Genomic DNA, 27,578 nt, shown 5'->3' with positions numbered 1-27,578 from the left:
AATTCCTGGCATGAAGACATGGAAATATGAAGACAGAAGCAACAATCCAACGAGGACTAAATAGACAACATGACAAGACACAGGTGAAGCACATTAGGGAGGAGAAAGCAATCAGGATAACCAAAGCAAAGCTACATGAAACAGAGACACACAGGGGAAGTGACGCTTTCAAAATAAAACAGGATATGACAAAAACCTGGAACATAATAAATGGAAACACATGACAAGACAAACATGAAACATGACACATAGACCAAAAAAGCCAAAAGACAAAACATAACCAGAAACACACACAGCGTGACAGGAAAGAATTGCCATGAATGACAAAGTCATTTTGGATCAAAGTGTAGTGATCTATCAAATGTTTTTCTAGCTCTACCAACGTTACAATTTTTTGGTACAGATCTAAATGACTCAACAAGTGTTAGATGGATTGTGATTTGGTTCAGACATCCACATTCATGTCCTCTACAGCACAATCCTAATGACTTAGGATAGTAGCAATCACTGAACTTTTCATCTTGTCAGGTTTTCAGCTTATTTGTTTCAATTTATTAGGTTCCCATTAAGTTCAGGATTATTTCTTTAGGTTGTTGTTTAAACCTATAGAAACCTGCATGGTCAGGCACTAGCATACATATTTGACTTGCTCCATACATAAGGTCCTTGAGACATTCCTGAGCTGTTTTCCAAATGTGACCGGGTACATTGTCCAGCATGAGGGGAGGCTGCTGCTGACAGGAAGAGCCATTGCCATTGGGGAGGTTGTATTTGTCAGCAATGTTTGGGGGGCGCGCATGTCAAATAACATTTGCATGATTGACAGAACCCAAGGTTTCCCCACGAAACATTGCATTTTAAAGATACACTGAATACACTGAATATATTGCACTTTTCAGTTTGACTCTCATTTGCCCATTCGCACATACACTCACACAACAGTGGTGGTACAGCTGATATACCAGTTGCTGGCCTACCCTGGGCTAATTATCAAATGTATTTTGCTAACCATGCTAACATAAAATGGCAACCATGAAAAATATTACCTGTGCAATATGTTGATGTTTTCGTTGTGAGAATGTTTACATGGTGATGTATTTAGCTCTAAGCAGCACTGTGCCAAAGTGCAACCTCACAGAGCTGCAAGCATGGGTAGGGATGATTCTTTATCATGTGAAAACTTTTATCTTTATTATTGAAAAAAATGTGTGGTGTGCATACATAGAGTTGTGTTCAGTCTGACATCACTAACCAGATCAATCATCACTATTTTTGGTAGAAATGATATTTCTACATGGCAAATAATTTACTGGTAGGTGTAGTAGAGTAATAGAAAACCCACAGATCCAACAGTCGTGACATGCATGCTGCTGATTCTGTGTAATTGAATCAATAATTGAAAGGGGTGTGTTCAAAATAATAGCAGTGTGGAGTTCAATTAGTGAGGTCATTCATTCTGTGAAAAAACAGGTGTCAAACAGGTGGCCCTTATTTAGGGACGAAGGCAGCAAATGGTGTACATGCTGGTTATAGAGCACTTCTCGCTGAAAATATGAGTAAAATGGGTTGTTCCAGACATTGTTCAGAAGAACAGCGTGCTTTGATTATAAAGTTGATTGGAGAGGGGAAAACATATAAGGAAGAAAATGAAAATGATCTCAAATGCTTTAAAATGGCAACCAAAACCAGCAAGTAACAAGCAACTCAGCCAATGATCAGTTAGGGAGATCAAAGAAGGTCTAAAGTTGTGAATACTGTAACAATTAGAAGACGCCTATGTGAAGCCAAGCTATCGGCAAGAAGTCCCTGCAAAGTCCAACTGTTGCAAAAATGACGTGCTGAAGAGGTTACAATTTGCCACTGACTGATCTAAAGACAAATGGCACAATATTTTGTGGACTGATGAAAGCAAGATTGTTTTTTTTTTTGGGATCTGGGGGCCACAAACAGTTTGTCAGACCACCCCCAAACATCGAATTCAAGCCACAGTACACTGTGAAGACAGTGAAGCGTGGTGGCACAAGCATCATGATATGGGGATGTTTTTCATACTACGGTGTCAGGCCTATTTATCGCATACCAGGGATCACAGATCAGTTTGAACTGAATACATGAAAATACTTGAAGAGGTCCTTATGCCGAAGTGGAAATGCCCTTGAAATGGGTGTTTCAACAAGACAGCGACCCCAAACACACCAGTAAGCAAGTAACATCTTGGTTCCAGACCTTAATCCAATAGAAAACTTGTGGAGTGACATCAAAAATGCTGTTTCTGGGGCAAAACCAAGAAATGCAGAGGAATTGTGGAGCGCAGTCCAATCATCCTGGGCTGTAATACCTGCTCACAGGTGCCAGAAGTTGGTCAACTCCATGCAACACAGATGTGAAGCAGGTCTCAGAAACAGCGGTTATACAACTAAACATTAGTTCAGTGATTCACAGAAATCTTCAAGCATTTTTCAGTTTATGCAGTAAATGCTTGAGTTTATTAAGAAAAATGCAGACTGCTATTATTTTGAACACACCTGTACTTTGTTGAAATCTGAAACATATATATACATACTTCACCACCACATAACTGACTAAACATAACCTAGATGCATAAAGAAAATTGCAGCAGCAATAATAGTCTCAGTTACATGTCAGTCAATCAAAATATACTGTATTAAGACCAGAGAACAGTACGTGAAAAAGGCATTTTTCTATGAGACTCCAGTCACGGTAATTTGAGGTAACATATTAAAGACAAAAAGGTATGTTAAAAGCGATATTTATTTGTTACAGCCTAATAAGCCATGCCATTAAACCTAGATCTCAAAGAATGCATTAGAAGTAGGACATATTTGTACATAGTGTGGTACTATAGTTGTAATAATTATTCAGAGACCAGTGAAGCCCTGAGGGACATTATTAGCAAAAATGAAGGTTGATGGAAATGAAACAAATGCAGTAAGACTGAAGCATTTAACTGCACTGATTTGCTCAACAACAAGTGGCAAACTCATTTCCAAGTCACTTTACAACACCGATTTCTATCACAGCTGTTATAACAGCAGGATTAGTCACTTTTAATTTGAAAGAATCCCATGATTGCAATAAATGTACCTTTCATTTCGAGGATCATTTTCAAAGTGTGTTTTTCAACTCAGAAAAGTACAAAGCCAGCTGGCCACAGTGAGCCACACTGTAATTACAAGGACTCTCAGCACATGGAGTGATTCCGGCCCATCAAGCTGTCGTCATAAACCTCCGTGCATGGCGTCCTAAGATGTGGCTGACAGTCAAGGGGACATCTCTTGGTTTGACTGCAATTACAGTGCAAGACAGGAAAATCTTTATTAGCATTTTAAAAAGTCTTAAGTCTTCTGTGGTGGCCTGAGGACATAAAGAAAACCACCTGGCTGCTTTTTCGCAAATGCAATTTGACAAACCACCACATGAGGTCGACTGTCTTGATTTGACTGGTTGTTCAATCATCTCATGACCAACATGCTGCAGAAAACTCAGAATTTATTAAGGGTAGTGCATATTTCAGGGATTTATCAGCGTGGTGTCAGGAAGCCAACACATAAAAACAGAAAGACTGTAAAATTTAATTTAGCTTTTTAGTGGCCAGTGGACAAGCACTGCAGGGCTCTGCAGACCAAGAGCACATGCTCAGACTATCATCTAACTGTAAATTCTCTACAGCAATGGACACTCTGAAACAGTGACCTCTTCTGTTTTGCATCAGGAATGTAATTCAAGAAAAATTACAATGAAATTAAGGAATCTTGCCTGCAGGATGTATAAGATGGCAGGTGGCATGAATAAGGTAATGAGAAGATATGTAGGTACAGTGATAGGCAGGAGCAGGAAATCCTCTGATATTAACAATAAACACACCTTGCAGTGCTATGCATTTAAGAATTTATTTTGGCAGTTTTCTTGGGCGGCACGGTGGTGCAGTGGTTAGCACTGTTGCCTCATAGCAAGAGGGTTCCAGGTTCGAATCCCGGTCTGGGTCCTTCTGCGTGGAGTTCGCATGTTCTCCCTGTGCCAGTGTACTCTCCGGGCTTCGTGGGTTAACTGGCTACTCTACATTGCCCCTAGGTGTGAGTGTGAGAGTGTGTGGTTGTTTGTCTTTGTGTGTTGGCCCTGCGATTGACTGGCGACCAGTCCAGGGTGTACCTCGCTTCTCGGCCAGCTCTAGTCAGCTAGGATCGACTTCAGCCCTAACCCCCCCCGGTGACCATGATGGATAAGCGGTATAGAAATTGGATGGATGGATGGATGGCAGTTTTTGTGTGCTGTATGTGCATATTTATCTATACTTGAAGTTTTATATCAGATAAAGAAGACACCAAGAAATACATAATTATATGAAACAGTGTACAATAAAAACATGAACCTAAACCACACATTTTCTATCATTATTTGGCAGCTTTGTGAATGGTAACTAAATAAATAATAATATAATAACCCCTAATAATAACACCTCCTGCTTTGAAACTTAATGACCTTTAATTACATTGAACTGAGTCTGGTAGCCAGGTGAATTATGACTTTTGTCTGAAAGGGGCAAAGGAGGATGTAACATAATAATAATAATAATGATACCTTATTTTTGTGCCCACATATTTATAGAAACCCATCTCCGCCACAACATCCCTGATACATATTCTCAGCTGACAGGTGCAGTAGGAGCAGGAGGAGGGGTGGTGGACCACGACAGTGATGATGTTTGGTGCCTGACAACTTCAAAGGCCAGCAGAGTTAAACTAAGCACTGTAATTTATTTAACTGTGGGTTAAACAACAGCAACGAACTAATCAGTTTGTCTTGTGTTCCTGACCGGCCTGTACCCTCTGAGGACCAGCAACCGGGAGGAGAAGGAATTCACCTCCAGACTGTGGACATGAGTAGGAGCTCCTTCCAGCAGTGGGCGTCATAATGGGCTGCACTAGACAGAGCCAATGATTGCATTCACACCATCTATGTCCAACGTATGTGCGTAAAGACTGTAAAGACTGTTTAGATCGTTCTGTCACTAACTCTATTTTCTTCTTGAACTGCCCTGCTACACAAGGATTAACCTTTGCTCAAGACTTTTTGGTGATCTAAGCTACGTGCCCCTCTTTCATGTTCACAAGAATAAAGCCATTGTTAACAGGACCGCTAACAAGGCTACTGCTTAAAAACATGTGCAAATGGCAAGCTAACCAAAGCTGCCATAATCTAGCAGCACCTTTAAACATTGATGCATTAAAAACAAATTCTTCCATAGTCCACATGCATTAGTGGTTTTATTATTGGTTCACTTTATACACATTTTTACAACACTGTATGTCTTGATTCAATGCACTTGTGATACCTCAGTTTCATTTACCAATGCAGGTGGTACTGCCTCAAAGGATTCTTAGCTGATACTCATCACAATATCATGATGTCATCTTCAGGCTCAAACACACGGGAACAGTGGAAAATATCCTTTTGAGATCCTTTCATTGGCAACTAAATAGATGCAACGGTTCAAAAGACGAAAATGACGAGAAGAGCTGGCATTGTGTTTCCTAAACTCATCATATGTTCTTAATGTAAAACCTTTGTCTGAGAAGAAACTAGTAAGAAGGGCTTCCATCTATTAGATAGATGTAATGGCCAAATGTATTCCAGAATGGTCTGATACATCGAGAGCTATGAAGGCCATAGACATGTAACAGTTAAATTTATAGTATTTTCTGTGGTTTGCCGGAATCTGCTTCTAGATGTGTACCACATATGCAGTAGATCAGGTTGTGTACTTAACTATGTATTGGCATCTACGGGAAGAAGTATTTCGTGCATGTGGGGTTGGTGTCTTTAGTGATCACAAAAAACAGAGATGCATGATGTCTGAAATGATGGTTATTATTTTAATGTGCAATGGTATCTCATTCCAATCTCAGGTACCATACAATGTGAAGGTAGTCTGGTGGCCATGAAGATTGCAGATCCTCTTTCAAACAAATCCGAGTCCAGACCGAGAAAGCAGAGTGCTGTGTTGTTTTTGTCGGGACATGAGCTGTACTGTCAGCAGGCAGGCCGTCACTGCACCAGCTGTGTGACTGAGCAGCCTCGCTTTACGCACCCTAAAAATATCCGTCACCAAGCGTGCTGATCAAAGGGGGCAGCAACACCGCCATGAATCCCGCCCCGGCATTTAACCTCAAACCTTTCAGAGGAGGAGCAAAGGGCCAGCGGCATACAGAGCTGTGCGGAGGAGAGAGAGAGAGAGAGAGAGAGAGAGAGAGAGAGAGAGAGACTGGCTCGGGTTACGCAGACGCGCACTGGCGGCTGACCTGCGGCACAGGCTGGGATCGTTCAGAGGAGAAGCAGCGGATGGGACAAGAGGAACGCAGAGGAATAAGAGTCCGTACTTGTGAATTAGGAACTTCACTGACCGATCGATGACTATTTATATAATGTGTTGTGTTCTTACTCTAATGTAGCTTCTCACTGGTGTGCAGCAACAGGTTAGAGATAGTTTGCAGAAGGAAAGTTACATCTGTAACAGGCAGTCTAAAGTTTTCTCCTCTTCTGCTCTTCACCTGATGCGTATAGGGATTTGTGTGTGGAAACACCACAGTTAGATGTCTAAAATGAAAGAGGATCAGAAGTGGGGAGTCGCTGGCAAACCTGGTGAGCACAGGACTGACGGTGAACAGCAGCAACAACCTGCAAAAGAGCCGCTGTGGAGAAACTGGAGAGATTTGTCCGGCGTAACGATTTGCATTGCAGTGTGTGTTCTGTGTATTGGAGTTTGCATTGTGGTTTTTGTGCGGACATCGGAGTTACAGTCCAGGATAGTAAGTCTGGAACAGCAGCAGCGGGACGCGCAGCTCTCAGCTTGGAAGTGGTCTCTGGAGCAGGTGGAGCCCGTTATCCTGGGACGACTGGACCAGATCCTGGAGGAGGTAGGCGCTTTACGTACAAACTGAATATAAAGAAAGCATGATGAAAGGGGAAGCATTTTGGAAAGGAGGACAATAAACAATGATTAAGTCTTGATGGATTAAGTATTGTAATGTAAATAAAGGAGGTTTATAAGGCTTCTAACTTCATATGATTTTATGAGGAGCAAGTTGTTCACCACTCCTCAGTAAGTAGCCTATTATAAAAAAAATTCAAGTAATCCTGCAGAAAATGAGCTCACAACTTTGCGAGTTCCAAGGCTAACTCAGATTTGTTTAGATTTGTTCTTATTAAGGTATTCTAACTGATCTAATAAGCACCACCATAAAACATCATTAAGACATCAGTAACAATTTATAAAACTCGAGGGTCCCTGATTAGAAAGTGTTAATAAAAACCAAAAAGATTTATTTGCACCCTGGAAATCCAAATGATAGATTAAGTGTTAAAGCCATCAGGTACTGCTTCTAAAAACTTTATAAAGGGTGATTTATTCGAAAGTTTTATCACAATGTGGTTAAACCCAGAAAAAGTGAGCAGTGTCCCTGCACGTGTTCTATCTCTATGTATCGTGGGCTTCTTCACTGAGATAAGGTGTAAGGAGCTCTCCCTGGCCTTTCACATCTGTTGCTCCTACAGTTGCCCTCTGTGGTGCCCTTTCATTGACCACTTCCACAGCTACACTAACAAGTCCTTCCACGGTGATTGAAGTCCTGCAGGGCCCCTGTTTTCCCTTCCTTCATTTGCTTTGGCCTAACTTTTACCCCCCCTCCCCCGACTCCTTTCATGAGTGCTAGTATAATGCACCTACCAGAAGAAAAAAGAGCACAGGGTGCCTACTGCTGGGATGGATAGTGGATCTCCATATGGTAGCCTGGGTCAAGAAATTTCTTATTCTTATTTCCCTACGATCAAAAGCTTGTTTTTCCCATATCAGCTTACCATGTCCTGCATAATTCTTAACACACATCACAGATCATTATTGAATCAGATAAGATTTTATATATTTTGAATAAATGTAATTAAATGCAATGTAATTTAGAAGACAGCAATTAAGCAGTGGAAAGAAATATTTCATTTTATTTTAAATTTGGGATAACCGAAGAAAGCCGTAGTTTTAAGTGCTGTATTCCTTCATATGCTGTGTTCACAAACCGAACATAGTGATGTACTCAAGGACAACTGAAGTTGATAGAGTCCTCTGTGAGTGCCCGGCTCTGGAACACCTCCGTGGGGCCCAGTGAGTATAGAATCTGTACGTCTTCATTTGGCCTGGGGCGATGCAGCCTGCCTCTTTGTTTAGCTCTGTGTGTATAAATAGTCATTATTAATGGATCACAAGCACAGATGTGGCCTTTCGTAGAAAGAGAGACATGTCTGTGTGTCTGTGATACTTTAACCCAACACAGTCCAGAATCCACCTCCCTGTCTTTTTCAGTGATGACCCGTTTCCTCTGTTGTGGAAAAGGTGTTCTGTCTTAGCAGCACACATTGGTCATTACTATAAGCTGAGCTTGGTCTTGTTCCCAGGCTGTCATACACCCTGCTGTCTTTATGTATGTCCCTTGGCCTCTCACTCAGACACAGAACGTACCCACTGGGCTTTAATGTATTAGTGCAAACATACCTGTGTCAGTATGAGACAATCAGAGCAACTGCACAACAAAGTATAGCTTACAAAGCGTGAAAGTCCCAAAAGGAGTGGAGGTCGGGGTTGAGTGGTGGGTCACTCGCGCCCTTTACCCAAGAGACCAGAGCTTGCAACTTGCGTGAAAGGAAACATACATCACCAATCTTTTCCTAAACCAAACCACAAAGTTTTAGTGCCTAAACCAAATTGGTATTTCATGTGAAGCATGTGTTCAGGCTTTGCACATCAGACACAGACGCCAAAGGATACCTTGTGCGTCTGGACGAAACAAGGGTGTGACAAAGCGTTGGTATTCAATGAGCTTGGACGAGAATGTGCTGATTAGCCTAGTCAAATGTGGATCACAGCAGAATCCATTAGCTTACCGAGTAATGTGACAAGTAAATTAAAGTAAATTAAGAATATGAGGGTTCATGTTTTAAACACATTTGTCTGTCTATTGAAACATATCAGTGACCTATACTATTCTTTGTTTTAAATACATATATAAGTGTCTAATGTCAACAGTGTCGACTTCAATTATTTAAAAAGTCCAATAAGAATGACATCTTTTTGCATTGCCGTGTGAAGTTCCTTATGACAAAACAGCAACCCACATACAGCCTACTCTGATTTTGTGATCGACTTCAAAAGACACTGAACACTCACACAATTTCTCTTGATTGTCCCTCTGTGATAAACGCTCCAGCATGTCAGTCTACAATTGATGCCTGCCACATTAGCCGTTGAACATGCTACGCCAAGTTAATAATGCTAGCCAGTAAAATAAACAGTACAGCAACATACAAATGGCAAAATTTCCAGGTTGAGTACTGATTGAGAAATGAGTTTGTATTGGTCTGTGTGGGTTTTTTTTAAAAAAATTGCTGCATGTAATACCTTAAACTTAGCATACACATAAAAGTTTTCCAATATTTGTTGGGATATTTCCATCAAAAATAAATTTAATCCATATATAAAGTAATTTCTCTTCAATTTCATTCACAACTTACAAAATAACTGCCATAACACCCCTGAAACAGCATGACTCCCCCTCCCTCTGTTGTTATGTTGGCCCATACAAGACCCCCTTAAAATTTACAATTAACCACAAACTGCTCTCTGCATACCTGGTACGATCCTGGTGTACACAGTGATTGGAGAAGCATGATGGGAGCTGGAGGCCACATTGTGAGGTGTAGAAATGTGAAAATATAGTCTCCCCCTGCCCCGGTTTCCTCACTCTGCTCCCCACAGAGTTACCACCCAATATACTGTGAGCTCTAAGCATTCAGAACCTACACACAACAGAAACACAAATACATGCATATACACATCCGCATCTTCTATGATGATGTGGTGAAGTGTGTGCGTGTGTGTGTTTTTGCGTGTGTGCATGTGTGTAGAATTGCCTGAGCCACCTCTGCATTTCATCAGAGAACAGTTAGCGAAGGCTGCATACACACACACACACACACACACACACACACACAAACGTCTTGTACCTAACCTGAATGATACCTTACAGCTGAGTTTGAGACTAAACAGGCATGCTGACAGTTATAATCAGATATGTGCAGGAAGGATTTACTGCGTAAGAGTGTTTATTTAATGAAAACATCTGATCACATTTCATTACACAGCATTAAAAGTTTTAGGAGTCATGTATCCATCCATCCATTTTCTATACCGCTTATCCATCAGGGTCGCGGGGGAGCTGGAGCCTATCCCATCTGACTACGGGCGAGAGGCGGGGTTCACCCTGGACTGGTCGCCAGTCAATCGCAGTGCCGACACACAAAGACAGACAACCACACACTCTCACACTCACACCTAGGGGCAATGTAGAGTAGCCAATTAACCTAATGTGCATGTTTTTGGTATTATGGGAGGAAGCTGGAGAACCCGGAGAAAACCCACGCAGACACAGGGAGAACATGCAAACTCCACATAGAAGGGCCCAGACCGGGATTCGAACCTGGAACCCTCTTGCTATGAGGCGACAGTGCTAACCACTGCACCACCGTGCCAGTTTTAGGACTCAAAAAAACATTTCGAAATCTTTTCAAGGAGGCAGGAGATAGTTCAAAAAGCCAGGGAGGCAGACGACACACTGGGACGCAGAGCGATGCAGGGTAGGCTGAGGGTATGTGCTGAATCTAGAGGACAAGAGATAAAAATTAAACGTGGCTGACATACCACCAATATGACAGTACAATCTGGTGGAGATGGAGTGGAAAGTCTGTCCTTAAGTATCTCAAGTGGATGGAGTAGATTGCAGGTGATGAGTCTCAGCTGGGTAGAAAAGTCGGCAACAAAAACGCAGGTCAGCCCTGGTCTGCTCTGCTCCAGGAGAATTTCAGTTCAATTTTTAGCTTATTTGTATAGCGCCAATTCACAACAAAACTTATCTCATGACACTTTCCAGTTAGAGCAGGTCTAGACCAAACTCTTTAATTAAATTTTGTAATACAGAGAACCCAACATTCCCCCTTGAGCAAGCACTTGGCGACAGTGGCGAGGAAAAACTGCCTTTTAGAAGGCAGAAACCTCGGAGCAGACCCCGGCTCAAGATGGGCGGCCAGGTGGAGGGGAGGAGCACACGAGCAGAGAGGCATAGCAGCAGCAATAATACCAGAAGTACTGGAACTATAGATAATGATAATGACAATGAAGTATACAGGAGGTACTATGGTAGTAACAATTATAATGAAACAGATATACACAGGGAAAACATACAGGGACATGGAAACAGACACAAACAGGGGAGAACGGAGAACCGGGAGTCCAAAAACACAACTCTAACACCCACAGTAAATTCTCACTACCAAATAAAATTCCCACAGTCGTATTTGATTGTAGTGTTGACCATTCCATAACTCGACTTTTCATTTTCAGTGTTAGACAATAGAAAACTGGAAGATGAAAATAACACTGTGCATTTTGTATTTCAATTATGTCCTGACTGTAGCTCACTCAAATAACAAGCCTAATTATGGTCATTTTCAAAATAGTCAGTTTCTAACAGATTTCAGAAAAGAAGCTTAGCAAAGTCAGAAATGTCACTTTTCAGTAAGCATGAAATAAAAAAAAAAATGTTCACAGAAATGGAGAATGCAATTAATCTGATAAAGTTGTTTTGTCTTTTAAACACTGAAAACAGTAGACTGATAAATGGTGTTTATTAGGACTCTCTAAAAATAAAAAATATTAAATTAACACTATAATTGGCTAACTTAATCTTGAATAAATGGAGAGAACCACATACAACGTAATGTTGAAATTAGTTATTTGCATTATCACAAATTTAATGTGACATTCACTTCTTTTCTTTTATTATTTATTATTGTTGTTTTTTATTCATTATTTACTTAATTTTTGTGTCACTTTTGGTTGAAGGCGAGAACTGAGAACATCACATCAGAAAGTTTTTGTAGTAACATGTTAGAGTGCAGGACAGTAACTGTGTTCATCATCTTTTTAAAATAGAACATTAAAACCACATGAAAAACTATGGCATCGAGGAAGTAACCAATTTTCACACACCTAGGGTTCACCTAGTGTTAAAAATCATCTTATTATGTATGCTAACTCTTAATTGTATCATTCATTTTGTTGAACTTCCAACATCCAGCAGATCAGTGATGCCGTTTACCTTAAAGGCCAACTGGTTCATGAAACTTACAGGATGGAGACACTGCTGCTTCTTTAACTTTTATATTGAATACTGGCTTTTTGGTTCTGTTTACGAAAGGTCTCAATTTTTGAAATTATTATGTAGAGCAAAAACAGTGTATAATTTTGTTAGAATAGTCCTTAAGCTGTAGAATAATGAACTCTAACTGTGAAGACATGGGTTAAAGCCTACTGGCAGTCTTTGAAGTACGGTCACAGCATTTCTCTCTTCTCTGGCACACCCTGCTGCTATTGTGAGCTTTGATGTGGTTAAGTGTGCATCTTTTTAGAGCTGACTGTTCCAGCTGAACTGAATGTGCATTATGTCCATTATCTAGTTTGGAGAATGTGTTTTTCAATTATGTCGCTTCAGGGTGAAGCATAGAGAACTCTCTGGATTAGTCTTACTAAAGACTTCTCCAGTTGTAAGTCGAGTCTGCCAGTATCAACCAAATAAATTCCTGGAAGTATTCATGAATAATATAAAGTGGGTTAAGGGAAAATTATGCCTGAGTGTGCGGTTCTGCAATTGATTCCGCATGAGATTTTTGAATGACGAGAGCACTTAACTTTGGAACTTTGGAATCCTTGTCTTTTTTTTATGCAGATTATTTTAAAGATTAAGATTAAAGTGACATATTTTGTCATTGGAGGGAACTCACTCCAATGAAATTTGTTCTCTGCATTTAACCCACCCAAGTGACGTGCACACACACACAGCAAACCCGGGGCAGTGGGCGACCGCGTGCAGCGCCCGGGGAGCAGTGGGGGTTAGGTACCTTGCTCAAGGGTACCTCAGCCATGGACACCGGGACGGGGAATCGAACCAGCGATCCACCGGTTACGGGTCCGACACCCTAACCGCTGATCCACGACTGCCTGTGTGCTTTATAGCTAACCCCATACTTAAGGAATGAAATGCTCATAAAAAGCCTGTAGGGCCGCCCATTTATTTTTAGTTGTTCTTCCAGTTTAATCCATATTTGGTTTCTCTTCAGACTATTATAAATCATTGTGTTTTAAACAAAATGCATGATCAAAAAACCTCTAAAACTCACTATAAAACCGACTTGAGGCTCCATCTAAAAATTTTTTGTATTTTTGAATCAGACAATCAGTCTTCAGGGTGCGTGGAAGTAAGCTTCCCTCATAACCTTCCCTTTAACACCCAGAATGCTTTCAAAGAGAGAATTTGTCCATTTCCAAAAAAAAAAGAAAAGCCAGACAAGTGTGGAACATTTTCCCTTAATGGTTCCTGGTTGGAGCAGTGGCTCCAGGATAAACCGAGATAACAGGCACTCTGAGGTAATGAGCAGTACCCAGAATACTGCAGCAGTGTTCAGAATGACAGCGTCCCCTTCAGCACCTGTTGCAGACCGCACTAGCATTCCTCTGCGAGTAACCACCACCGGTGGGACTGAGAGCTATGCTGTGGGGAATGTACTGTATGGTTTTGTATTCTGTTCAGGGTCAAATCACATGGAGGCCTTTGTTGAACTAATCATGTCAACTGTCACACTTGGATATCTTGGCAAAACTAGAAGGTGTTGGTAGGCCGTGTGCTGAACGATAAAATAAAATATAGAGTTTTGGTTTAAATTTGAAGTGGAGACATCCTGTCTAAATGCGTCCCATATGGACGGTTTGGGTGTTTGTAGCTCACAGTTTCAATTCAACTGTGTTGGTGCTCATGGTGATGGTTTTAAAGTGGAACCTGAAACAATGCTTCTGTTTTTATTTGGAGTGTATGAACTTTCATCAGTTGTCATGGAATTGTGACCAGATTTCAAATACTTCTTATTTGTTTTTTTTGTATTTTTTTGCATAAAACCACTCAATTGTTAGCATCAGCAACTGAAAGTCCATCATCATAGGGGCTAATTTAAAACATTTGATAGAGTTAATTACGAGGGTGCCACGGATAAGTAAATTGTGTTTTGATGTTAGATGTAATATGATGTTAAGATGTCTGTACGCTGTGACATTCTTCCTCTGTTCCTTTTCTCCTGCAGAAGCTTGCAGCACGCCTTCCAAAGACACGGGAGGTGAGGGAAGCTCCCCATAGCTGCCTATGTCCCCCCGGTAAGTCGCTCACCCTCTGTCCGTTTTCCCAACATGTTGGTCACTTTATCTTACTCACTGATTTGACATCACCCACAAAGGACATGGAACACTGAACACAGGTGAGATGGTGCGTTTAGCCATTCAAATTGTTATCATCATGCACACAATTCAAGACCACGGGCTGTTCTGACACTGCAATGCTATTTTTACTGGATATTCAATATTTATTATTCTACATTATTTATTATTCAGTCATAATTCCAGGATTCTGTCTTCTTATGAAAGCAAATGCTCTACCATCATGCTCTAGCCTGCTACCATCTGGTATCATGGTAGAGCATGTGGGTGGGAAACTCAGTTAAAGGTTAAGTAAGATCTTCAAACCTTGCAATCACCAGTGGACACACTGTTGCACTGTTGTGTTTCAACTCGTTGCTGTGTGATGGTGTCATGATTTTTCGTCAGGCTTTGTTCGTCAGTGCAGTTAGTGGGAGATGAGGGCTGTATTTACACCAGGGTATCAACATGTGGCCTCTTTGGAACATCACCGTCAGCTTGTTGTTTATGAAGTTAGCAACAGTGATTACATATAGAGACAAACAATACAACAAATAAGTGAATCACTGAAAGGAACAGCTGAAATGACTTTGATGGTCATCCCTCACCTTGCAATCACTTCATAATATTTATAATTGCATATACAGTGATTTATACGTTTAATTTTCTTGTGTTGTACATTTAGCAAAACAGAATTTATTTCTGTTTGTCCTTGTGTCATGTAGGGCTCTTTCTTTCTTGCTAAGCTAACTGATCTTGTACAAATGAAAGCGATATAGTTTTACTGATGTGCATCCGTTTAGTCTGATATACACATGCCTGCGCTGTTCTTCAGCTCACTCAGACATGTTGACAAGCTGAGGTGTATTTCCCACTCACAGTTGGCAGTCGAGGCCATTTTGTGTCATATCATGTCCTGTTACAAACTGATGCGATGAGGTGGCGAGTTCCTGGATAAGCAGCCACATCACTGTTTTGCTGTCCGAGAACTGGATATCAAGCATATACTGTGACAAAAATGACAACGGTCTGCAGCTTTTGCGGTGCACTAGCCAATACCTGATCTCTGAATTGTTTCTGATTCTTTGCTCTTGTCAGACATCACTGAATTGCCTAGAAATTCTAGGAGAAATAATCAAATAAATACTCGGTAAAGGCTATAGATATGCATCCCTTTGCATCCCAAAGCTACAACAGCTGAACTGCTGAGACAGGCGGAGGAACTCCTACATTCTCTAAAGCCACCTGTTTCCCTGCAGCAGCCCCCAGGTGGTAGTCATTAAGTCATCAGTAGACAAGGCTGTGTTTGTGTGTCTGTGTGTTGGCTCTTACGCCCCGTTCATGTTCATGTCATGTGGTATGGACGGTAGAGACGGGAGTTTGTGAATGTTCGCTGAACAACTCAATGTGGTTATATGAATTTGGGTGCAATTGCCTTTAATGACAGACTTAAGATGAGGTGAAAACAGATTTCATTTAATTTTCAACACACTATTTTTGGGGACTGGAACTTTCAGAAAGATAATTTACTGTTCCTTGATATGAACATAACATTAGTTTTACATTACAAATATCCAGCGTGATGCCAGATTCAGACTACACAGTATATTTGTCTGTTCAGATGGCCATTGTGTCAGATTAGGTGATTAAAGAGTCTAAAATCTCCCTGTGACTTGGCTGAAAGATGACAGACTGCACACTGGTCCAATCAAAGCTTGTCGTCTTTCCTGACATCTGTGATGTTATCTGGAAGGAGGTGCTAAGGAGCCACTTGCGGGAACAGCTTACTCATCACAGCCAATGGTCGGACACAGCTGCACCCTAATCTGACATTGCAAAGGTGGGGTGTAGGTGGGTTTCTGAAGCTACTGGACCATCCAAACAGCAATTCTAACCTAGTGTAAAGTACATATAAAGTGTACTTGCCTCTTAGAGTTTCAGTTGGAGGAGCTTAAGTTAAAACATGATAACAAGTATTTCTGTCCACTTTTAAATTCAAATGTTTTTTTTTTTTTACTTTTGAACCAGTGGTAAAAAAATTTTAACACCTCATGGTATTGGCAAAATATTTTGTTAGTATTCAAGAGATTCAGTTCCACTGAGGTTGTGGTAACATGCAATGAATTAAATGAATAAGATTCATGGCAGCTGTTGAACGGTCATTAGTTGTTGAATACTTGGAAAATACCTGTTTGTTTCAATGTAATGTTAAATGCTCAAAATGTACTGTCCAATGTTGTATGTGACCATTTAATAGGCACCAAAACCTCCAGGGTACAAGTCTTCTTGTTTATGTTCTTCTGTGTGTACTATGAGTGTGTGTGTGTGTGTGTGTGTGAGACAACAGTGTGAGAACAGGGGAAGGTGCCTGTCACCACACATTAGTGCTAATTGGTCTTGTCAATAGGATGTTAGTGTTTTAATGTGTCTGTGGGATGGGCCGTGAATGCCTCTGAAGGTGGTGGTTTGCTTGCAGCTTCAGAGGAGATTCTCCAGTCACTGCAGGTGTGGAAGTCTTTCAACTCTGAGCTGCCAGATGGTCTGGCACTTTTACAGCTACTTGTGACTTTCTACAACTGGTAGTCTGGGAGAATCAGATTTTTGTATTGTCAAGTTACTTGTCAACCAAATCCTGAAATGTGAAAGCACAGTTGTCTCCTTTTTTTTTTAGCTGGACCCTTGTGGCATTCCAAGTAACTGATAAGTGATGCCATTTGAACCATGTGCTAACTATTGCTCTTTCAAAATAAATTGCTGCAAACATTTGTTACATACTGTAACTTCAGATTCTATTAGTATTAGTAATTCATCCATGATTAGATTTCTAGTTTACATCCACTCACTATGTGGGCCCCACCTCTGTTTCACCTTGTGTATGAGTTGAGCTTTTTGTTGCATTGATTATTATCATCATCAGTAAATGTATAATTTTGCACATTTAATGAACACCATTCCTATACCACAGAAAGTTTGTGGCTGTCAGGTAGTTTGGAACTGTTATCAGTTCAGAAGGCCTTGCCCTGGCGCTTGTGCTGCAGTGGGTTGTGGGATAGCTATTGAACACCCTGCCTTGCCCACCTGGTGCCTGCCAGTCAGTACCAGCTGCACACCATGTTCACGTGGCTGCCATGCTTTTGATTATATACAGTGCCAGGTGAGTGAAGTCAGATGCTTAGACAAAGATACTGTAGACTCAACCTCATGTTGTTTAATCACAGATCAATAGATTCATTTGAGGTGGATAACAATTGAAGATATGTAAAAAAAAAAATATTGCAACAAAGAGATTAGATTAAATCTCTGGAAACATGGCCTATATGTTCTCATTAATGTCAAAAGCTGTTTTGACACACTAGTAGTGGAGACTAAGGAGCAGAGACCAACATTGCACATCTCATATATATAAATGGTAGAATGGCATGCTGAGTATGTTTATGTTACCTATAAGTCTTTACATAAAGTTACCAGTCTTTACATAAGGTGATTATAACAGTTTCTGTTAAAAAGTTAAGATGAATAATTTATCTCTGTGTAGCTGTCAGACCATAGCTGTTTGAACTCTAGGCAGTGACACTCAAACACACACGTGTCTGTCAGTCACTTGGAGGACACTGAGTATTATTCTGAGCTTGACATGTTTTGGAGCAGCCTGTGAAAAATGAACTTTGTAAGTTGCTAAAAGTGGAGCAGCAGAATGTGAGACATTTCAGGCCTCAAAGGTGCCACAGAGTCTGTTGTCTTTAAATGTTTATCATGACTATGAAACATAGCCATAGGCCTAAAAATATGTTTAACATACATGTTGCTCTAAGTGGATAGAGATGAATCACCAGACACATTTCTTATGGCTGAGTGGGCCTCATATCAACAGTCTGGGTATGCAGTGTATGCACAATTACCACATGGCCCTATTAGGGTTTTACTAGGATGGGCTTTTGATGCAGTGATAATGGAGCAATGTTTGCCTGCTTCAGTCCACTGAGGACAGTATGTTAGCATGTGAAGTAAGGTCTGCACAAACCATAACAATGGTTGAAAGTTTTTTTTTTAAAAAAGGAAAGGAAATTACGGACTCTGATCTTATACTTTTTATTCCTCCAAGCACACAAATAATACACACCTGCAGGCTCTGATTTAAATCTTCCTGGGGCCATTTGGTATGGTTACTCCCTACTCTGAATCAGTGCATGCTACAGTGTGGATGCAGTGAGTGGCGGCTTCAGAGCATGGAAACCAAACTGCATGCACATTTTCATATTAATACACCAGTGGCATAGAACAACATGGTCCGGTGACTGGAAGAGTAAAACTATGTATTGTATGTGTCACCTCTCACTCAGTGTCACATGCTGACCGGCCATGCTGCCAAAAATAAAGATTGTCCCCTGAGGGTAAGAATATTCTGTTTAGCCTTTGTTTTCATTGGCACCCAGTGCTTTGTCAGGTGTTGTTATCATGATTTGTCAGGTGTTGTTATCATGATCTGCATACTTTGAATTAGTTCTAGATAACATAAATAATAATAAATGATAAATAATCCACATTTTTGGACAAGTTAAGTAAATGGTCTATGTACAGCTCGGCTTAATGGTGATCAGCGTCAATATACAGTATATATGTGTGTGTGTGTGTGTGTGTGTGAGAGAGAGAGAGAAAGAAGAGAGAACATTACACACATAAACCCAACATGTGGATTGTTTTTATGTTCTGTGGTGAGATCAGGCTATTGTTTGTTTCAGGACAAAGGATACAGTATGTATACATGAAAGCATGATTTATGGGTGAGAACATACATGAGTTTATCCGCCTCATCCAGAACTGTCATAAACAATGTCGACATTTTTTTATTCAGGACAACGCAGAGAGAGCCAAATGACAAACCCCTCCGACCATTTCTGTGCAAAGCAAAGCCCAAGGTCATTTCTGTTTAAACAAGCTAGCAGTTCATCAATAAAAAGCATGGCAGGGATGTGAAGTAAGACCCAGAGTTCTGACAGATGCTGAGTGTCAATTCGTCTTTAATGAGAGGAAAGAGAAGACAGAGGGTTTACTTACGATCGTGAGATCTTAATACCTCTCTTCTTTCTCCTGTCAGTTCTCATTTCTGACTCCCAGGGTTCAGGTGCTGTGTGTTATCACAATGCCAAAGGATTTCAAGCTATGGGGAAGGGCTCTGTGTACTGCCCTACGTGACAGGAGACATGCATAAGTCCGGAAATATGTCAGTTATCGGGTTTGGGATCGATCATTGATCTATTTTGTGCACAAATTCAGTGTTCCTTCTAGAATTATAAGACACATAAAGCTCTGAAAATTCAAAATTAAAAAACTCCTACAAATGGGTCATGGGATTTTAATAGTTTTAATAGTTCCTACTTTTCTTTAAGTAATATTAGCACTGGACTCAAAACCATTTGGTGAGATCTGGGAATGCGGGAACATTTAGAAACACCAGCAGTCAGGCTATCCACGTTACGAACAAATCACCAGGTCAGTTAAGAAGACAACAGAGGTAAACTCATCATACTGTTTAGTTTATTTATTTACTCAGTAGTATTTATATAGTAACTACTTTGGTGAGTACAGTATTATCATAACTGATAATGAACTGACCAGAACTCTGGAATTAAAAGCCCAGTTGCCAAAATTTCCCTTCACAACCTCTTAAGGCAAAAAGCTTTCAGCCAAACCCAGCTCAGCAGGAAAACAGACAAGAGGGCTTTAAAGCCTGACATTTCTAAGGGAGGAAGTGGGCTTTGACAGTTTACCTGGCTGAGATCCCAGAGGAAACCATGACGGGAGGACAGGGGCATGTAATATGACCCCTCCACCCTAAACCTCCACCGCATCCCTGCCAGCTGCACAGCCTGGCAGTCTGGCATGGTTGGCATAATTCAGCCCTTCACCCCATTCACTCCTGTTACCCACCATGCAAACACACACACACACACACACACACACACACATGCAAAGAACCACTGCTGTTTATTGTGGTTACAGTTTCAGGTGACTGACATTCACGTTTGTGTCTGTATATGGCATAGAAAAGTATTGTTTCATTCACTCAGTTTGAAAGCGGTCAGTTTCTAAAAGGGATTTGCTCATCTGCCTTAAAGCCTCAAATGGCCTAGGCTCACTGTGCGTCACTGTTTTGCAGTTAACTGAGTATTTTTTTATCTGAAATGTGGGAAAAAAGAAACTATGCTGTCTCCATGAATAGGGATGCCCCCTTTGGTTCTTCCCTTAAATATCAATAACTCCATACCAGGCTACAAGTTTGTCTGCACACTAAAATCAAACTGCAGCATTGTCCATTGCAATGATGTCCTTGTCTAACATTCTTTACACCTGATAGGCTTGCCAGTGTAGTGAATATGTCTGGGATTATGCACTGTAGAAACCTTTGTAGTCAACTCCTGCTAGTCAATGAAGAGGAGACCTCCAATGCTTTGTTTATTTATTTATTTGAATCATTTTTCATGAGATGTGACTCGGAAAGCCTTGTCTCTAGCTCCAAGCTATCTTTCTTCCTCCCACTTCCAGCTGGTTGTGCTGCACTTGTCAGCTAAGAGCAGCTCAGTCTTGAGGTTTGTTTTTTTTTATTTGATTCTTTTGAGGACAATGTCAAAGTGTCTTGCAGCATTAACTTCTGAATTTTCTTTCAGATGCTGGTACTTTACAACTCTCTCTGAATTTGAAAACAGATCTGTGTGTGTGTGCCGTGCTGCTTAAGTTTGCCACTGTGTTGTGGAAAATACAGTCACGTGCACTGAATGGGAACCCTATGATCGATGGCCACCTAAAGACACTTGTTACCACAGACTACAGCTGACTGAAACATCAACACACACACAAAGTGACTAAAGCAGGATGATATCTATTAAATTAAAGTGGCAAAAATGTACATTGGCAGGCACACACTCTGGGCTTTTATTTTTATTTTTTTTTACCCAGCTTGTATTTGGGTCCATCCTCTATTTGTTAATGTGAACTACACACCCAGCCATTATCAAATATCTTTTATCGTTACTTTTTAACTAACTACCTCTACATAATCTCAGAGAGATGTGGACAGAAAACTGGTTAGGACAAGAGGGCAACTTGTGTAGAGAGTGCTATGCAGGAACAATGTGACTTTTTTATTGCCCCAAGATACAAGCCCTGGACTGAAGGGCTCTGGTGCCAAAACTGGTGCCAGGGTTTTGGTACAACTAGATGGCAACTGGATCTTCAAGCACTACAAGTATTCCCAGCAGTCTGCTTGCTGACAGACCACTGGGTCTGGGATCAAAGAGAGCTGTGAGCTGGGTGTGTGTGTGTGTGTGTGTGCACACACACGTGTGCGTGTATGTGTACGGTATTTGATGAGTGAGGTAGAATAGCAGCACAGAAAAAGCAACATGTTAAACTACATGTCCACATAAATATTAGACAGTATCTTATTTCTAGGGGTATAGATCCACAACCGTGAGGCATACTGTAAGCACTAACATGAAATGCAGTCAATCCACTTCTATTGCTAAAAAAAATGTCCCAACAGAGGTCAATACCTGAAGTCACAAGATTAATTTTCCAGAACATGCACCCATAAAGCATTATTGAAAATACCAGATATAAACAGATGAAACTTCACCACGCAATGAGGTACACAATTCTGCATTTCAGTAAATACTTTGTAAATACTCCAAGACAGGGTTGGAGCTGAATCCAAATATGGTATTCGGAACAACACGAATAAATTTTCTTTTTTTTTTGTCTGCTTGTGCAGACATGACAGGCAGACAGCAGGAGAATGCAGGGGAGAGGACACAAAAAGTACAGTAGCAATGTGCTACGTTTGGCGCTTAATTTAATCAGGCTGTGTTGCTCCTTTTCTTTATTTCCCTTTGTTTAAACCGGATTGCTGAAGCTCTTTATCAGGTCGTTACTCAGGCAGTCTGTGTGTCGCACAGTACCACACTGGAGACATTAAGTGCTTTTATTGATATTCTGCTAAAGTTGTTGTGCCAGTATTTGAACTTGCAAACACAACAGAGCCTGTTTGTGTGGGAGGAGACTGGGGCAGCCTTCACCTGTTAGCTTTGTAACTTTGTCCTTATTGGTGAGGGTGTAGACGCAGTTCTAACTTTTATGAGAGTGTTTTGAACTGCATCGACACTTGACAAGGATTTGCATAGCCTGGAAGGCTACTCTCCTTTTTTAGACATGAAGATCTAGTTAGCTCCACTGTGAGCTCCACTGTCAGTGTAAACTAGTTAAGTTACCTTCATGGTTAGAAAGGAAGCATAATGCTGAGTTTACATGTAGTGCTCCACCAGCCAGAAAAACACAAGTGCTATCTGGCAGTACAGATCCAACCAAGATGATCTGTTAAGTGTGCAAAAGTAAATTCAGAGGAGGCAAAGATGTTAAACATCTGTCAGCATGTGCATTGCTCAGTCGCTTGCATTTCAAGCATCCTACTCTAGTATCCACCCAACCCCCTCAGCAACAACACAGCCATGTCCTACCCCTGTAAGTCACTCTTCTTAGCTGCTTTTAATGTAGAAACAGGGCTGCTACACCTATTTCCACTTTTATGTGAATGCAAATAGTTGTATTGCCGCAATAATTATGGATACAAGTACAAATACTGGGCTCTACTCCAAACCTTCTCTATATGCTACATTTAGTGTCCATATATCTCCTCACATATGTAGATGCTGCATACATACACACAGTACTTCACATTCATTTTTTTAACCCCACATGGATGTCAAAACAGAAGTCATACCACAAAACTGCATGTCCACGGTTTAACTCTCAGCCAGGGAGCCTTTTTTACATTTCATACTCCTCCCTCCTTCCACGTTTTGCCAAATAAATGCAAAAATGGTATGTGAACAATCAATGCTACTGCTGCATTCCTATAATATTGGCAGAGTTGGAAGAACAGCAAAATATCCTGTCGTTCCAACTGGGGAGAGTTTATTCCAAGATGGTTAAGCCCACTGGGAACCTTGTCATACAAAATAAATAACTTGATACATGTAATTGTTGTTGTTACCAGTAACTGCGAGTGATGGAGGTTTTGCAGCCATTTTGTTATGGGATTGTTGACACTGTACTTGTCTGTGAGAGGTAAAGCAAGTGTCACAAAAGCCAGATTTCTTAAACTCGGAATTTCAATTATGAGGCTGACGTGAATGTTTATTTTCCCAATTGGCTATTTTTTTAATTACAGTCTAAACAATTTGACACGACTGCAGCAAATATGGGCACAGTAATCTTCAGGGGGACTGTTTGCCTTTGTATTTTTGTAGTATGATGTAATATGATGTACCTGTCATCTTTGAATCGTATTATGGACCATGGAGAAGGACAGATACACATCCCTTCTGATAAAAGATTTCAGACCTGTTTTACTTCACATGCTGATATTAAATTTATTATCCATCCAGGTAATCCACAGGACTGCCTGTTTGTTTGTTTGTTTTTTTTATTTAGTGCAAATATTCTTTTTATCTGCAACTAGTTCTGGATCAAAAAGAGACTCCACCCCTATTGTAAACAAGAGGCTTCCTCTAATCTGTGTAGCTGACCGGGGGGGAGGCGGGAAGGTCCCAGGGTTGCCAAGCCGTTTATTTAAGTCCCCCAAGTTCACCTTGACATCTGTGCTGACAGGAAGAGAGCACGGCAGATCCCCTTTCTTAGCTCAAGATAAGTTCACAGTGCAGCTGCCAGTGTGTAGCCATACTCGGAGGAATGTGGCAGCCGCGGGCAGGGAGAGGGAAAGGACAGGATACTGAAGCCCTGTCTCCTACAAATTACGTTTATATACAACTAAGTAGCAAGAGAAGATTTATTAGGAAAATGTCATGCCAGTCATGACATTTTCTCTTAATATGCAATGCGTGTAGTGTGCAATTTATTAATGTACATGGCAGTAAAATATTAACTGGCAATGTATTTCAGTTGTTTTCAGTGTCCTTAACCAAAATGCTTTTCATGCCAAAACGTAATCACAGACCAGAGCAATGACTCGAATTGTGGTTTTTGGTGACACATTCCTGCATTTTGTACGCCTATCACCCACCCACCCACCCTGTGGACATAAATGTAATTGTTAAATAAACATTATCTATCTAGTCTGCACAGAATGCTACTCTGCACAGTAATGGATTATCTTTATTGTGTACATATGCATAACAGGAACCAGATAGTGATGTAATAATGTAGTCTATTTGTTTACATTCTGTCCAAATGTTGTAAAGTGTGATCTGACGTGACTAAATGTGATGTGTGGGTGTTTGTAGTGTGAGGATGTTGCATGAAGGGGCAATAAGCAACAGTCCATCATTTAGAGCGATACAGTGCAGTAAACAACACCTTGTCAAACTTTCCACTCATTGAATCTTCAACTAATGACATACACACAACCTGAATAGCAAAACATTTGTTTTTGTAGACTTTCATTAATAGGCAGTGCCAGGGGGCAGCCTTACCGCCCCCACATGTTAATAATGATTTCATCAGCATGTCTCTCTCCTCACCACATGCTGCCTGTCATGCAGTTTCATCGATTGCCAGCTGAAAAGAAGGTGGTGAAGAGGAGATTTAACCATTTCATGTAGGTAGAGGTCTCTTCTAAAACCATCTGGAAACACGGATGTGTACACTAATTGTTTTCGTGCAGAAAATGATGCTTTAAATTGTAGTCACCTTAATCAAGGTGTTGTCTGAGAGCCATGATAGCCCTAAAACCCAATGATGTGTGACTTTGAATCCATTATTATGGACAGGCATAAAATTGCCTAAATCCCATGTACTTTAAGTAGAAAGCAATTCTGAAGATGTGATTGCAGTAGGTGAGACCATCTGGTTTCCTCATAATAAATGTTGTGGTGAACTTTCAACCTCCTGATCACACTCTCTCACTGTTCCAGCTTGAACACACACACACACACACACGTGCACAGACACAGCACACCCTTCACCTCGTATGCTTGTTAGAATCTTGTTTGGAAAGTGTTCAAAGCCAACTCAGAGGAAAATATCTTTACGGCCCATTTGGCCTTCTACGCTGCATCTCATCATGACTGAATTTGAGAAATGCACATAAGGACATAGTGTGTGTTTGTCTGTCTGAGTGGGGACAGCACTTAATCACGTTTAAATTTACAGTTCAGTTTGTGAACATCTCTGAACATAAGAAGAATCGAAAAGAAATATTTAATCTGTATTACAAAATGTAATTAAATAGTTTGGTCCAGACCTGCTCTAATTGGAAAGTGTCATGAGATAACTTTTGTTGTGAATTGGCGCTATATAAATAAGCTGAATTGAATTGAAATTTAATTTTAAATCAAAACCAAACCAAAATACCCTTCACAAAAAAAAACTGCACCCCAAAAGAGAAGGTTTCTGTGTGTGAGTAGGACTTAGAACCCGCACAGTCATTCAGCATGAGCTGACCACTAACAAGTGGCCACTTCTGCTGTTCCAGATAGAAGCATGGTAGTGAATACAGCAAGGTGAAATTAGATGTAATAGAATCTGACCTTCCCTTAGTGCAACCTCAATCCTCCAAAGTACAATTACTCTTCAGCTGCATCTTAAGGGAAAAAGGGCTTCCAAATGGAGTCTGGCTGTATTGGCACAGAACTGCAGCCCCACAGGCTTTAAAATGTGACTTTTCTGTGTTTGGTGTGTTTTTATATACAAACCACAGCAGATTACGGATGGAGAGAGGATTATAGAAAACTTCAGACCAAGCATTTGATACTACACCTGTTAAAGCTTTTTTTCTCATTTGATTCTGTCTTTTTACCACTCCATTCATTTGTCGTACGCGTCCAGTCGCGTCTGATAACTGAGTTTGAAAGTGACTGGGGCTAGCTGCTTGAGGCTACATTAGGCTCAATGAGTGCAACACACCCAAATATCCCACTGCAGGTAATGCCACATTGATTTTAATCTGTCCATTGTGGTTAAAAACAAAAGAAAAGAAAAAGAAAGCCCCAAAATGACCACATCTTGAATTCTTATTGCAATAGAACAACACATCTCCAGTAAGTACAGTAAGTCAAAGTTGGAGCAACTTGTGAGAGTTGTTTACAACACAAACTTTGGCTGATCATTTGCCTTGTGTGAGGGCTGTTTACAACCTGATGTTCTTACTGCTCACGACCTAAGACCCGAGCTGTAATAAATCACAGTGGACTTTTAAGAAAGAGGAGATTGGAAAAAGTTAAGTCTTTCTCATGTTTTGTGAGATCTGGCTGAAAAAGCTTCCTCATAAACATGCAGCCAAGGAACTGAGAGAGAGAGAGAGAAAAAAATTGAAGAATGTAAATGTAAAACAGTGTTTGTTTGCATTGGATGAAGACCACCAAACACACATGCACCTCTGCTTCATTTTCAGAGTCAGATGTTGTTCTCATGGGCAGCTGAGCTGTTTTCCAGATGGGCCCAACAAAACAACTTACAGGTTGCAGTACTAACATCAGTGCTGGTTGATCTGATGTTTAAGTTAACAGCTTTGTTAACTGTGGTAGTTCAGCCTTTGTAGAGTGTTAATTAGTCCCTGTGTGAGTATCACACTTAACAAGAAGAAGAAGAAGAAGAATCAGCTTTATACAGTATATATATTTTTACATACACACAATGAATTTGTCTTCTGCATTTAACTCATCCTGAGTTGAACACACACACAACACCCAGCAAATTACATGCAGTGAAACACACACAGGAGCAGTGGGCTGCCACTGTCAGAGGCCCGGGGAACAAATCGAGGGTAAAGTGCCTTGCTCAAGGGCACATCAGCTGGCTAAAGCCACTTAGTGATCAAATACTGCATTAGAACATATAAAAAAGATCATCTTCTGAAGAGTGTCATATCCAACCCTTTTATGACATTTCTCCCAGCTGGATGAAGTGCAGAGGTGTCATCCATCTTTATATTTAACCAGGCAACAGCATGATTTGGTGTTACTTACTTCATTAGGATCAGCTGATCTCAGTTTATATAATCTGCCCCTTCTAACGTCATTTAAACAGCAGAAACCAACTTCAGCCAACCTGCTTCCTGAATGTGTTGCGTATGCTTTGCTAATAGGACATACAAAACAATGAAGTAAGAGACTTGATTGACTCAAAACTGGATATTTTACTAAGCTGACACTGGTCATCGGAACCCAACCTGAATAGAACCCAGCTGATTTTTAATATACAGATATCA

The 27,578-nt window shown here is 40.7% G+C and overlaps 1 protein-coding gene across 21 annotated transcripts in view; it reads left to right on the top strand.

Annotated features, from left to right (window-relative positions):
• Nucleotides 1-6,237: 6,237 nt before the first annotated feature.
• col13a1 (collagen, type XIII, alpha 1) overlaps nt 6,238-27,578 on the top strand; it is a 111,326-nt gene continuing 89,985 nt past the window's right edge. For 8 of the 21 annotated variants that reach the window (XM_046400961.1, XM_046400957.1, XM_046400956.1 and 5 more), the window contains exons 1-2: nt 6,239-6,935; nt 14,251-14,320. In XM_046400961.1, coding sequence (XP_046256917.1) covers nt 6,612-6,935; nt 14,251-14,320 — 394 coding nt within the window. In that variant the 5' untranslated portion in view covers nt 6,239-6,611. Of the gene's footprint in view, nt 6,936-14,250; nt 14,321-27,578 lie in introns of all 21 variants that reach the window. The other 13 variants (XM_046400946.1, XM_046400953.1, XM_046400945.1 and 10 more) reach the window with 4 other exon arrangements.

Source organism: Scatophagus argus, chromosome 10 (genome assembly GCF_020382885.2).
Source record: "Scatophagus argus isolate fScaArg1 chromosome 10, fScaArg1.pri, whole genome shotgun sequence".
Lineage (NCBI taxonomy): Eukaryota > Metazoa > Chordata > Actinopteri > Scatophagidae > Scatophagus > Scatophagus argus.
This window is presented reverse-complemented; position numbering and strand designations above follow the sequence as displayed.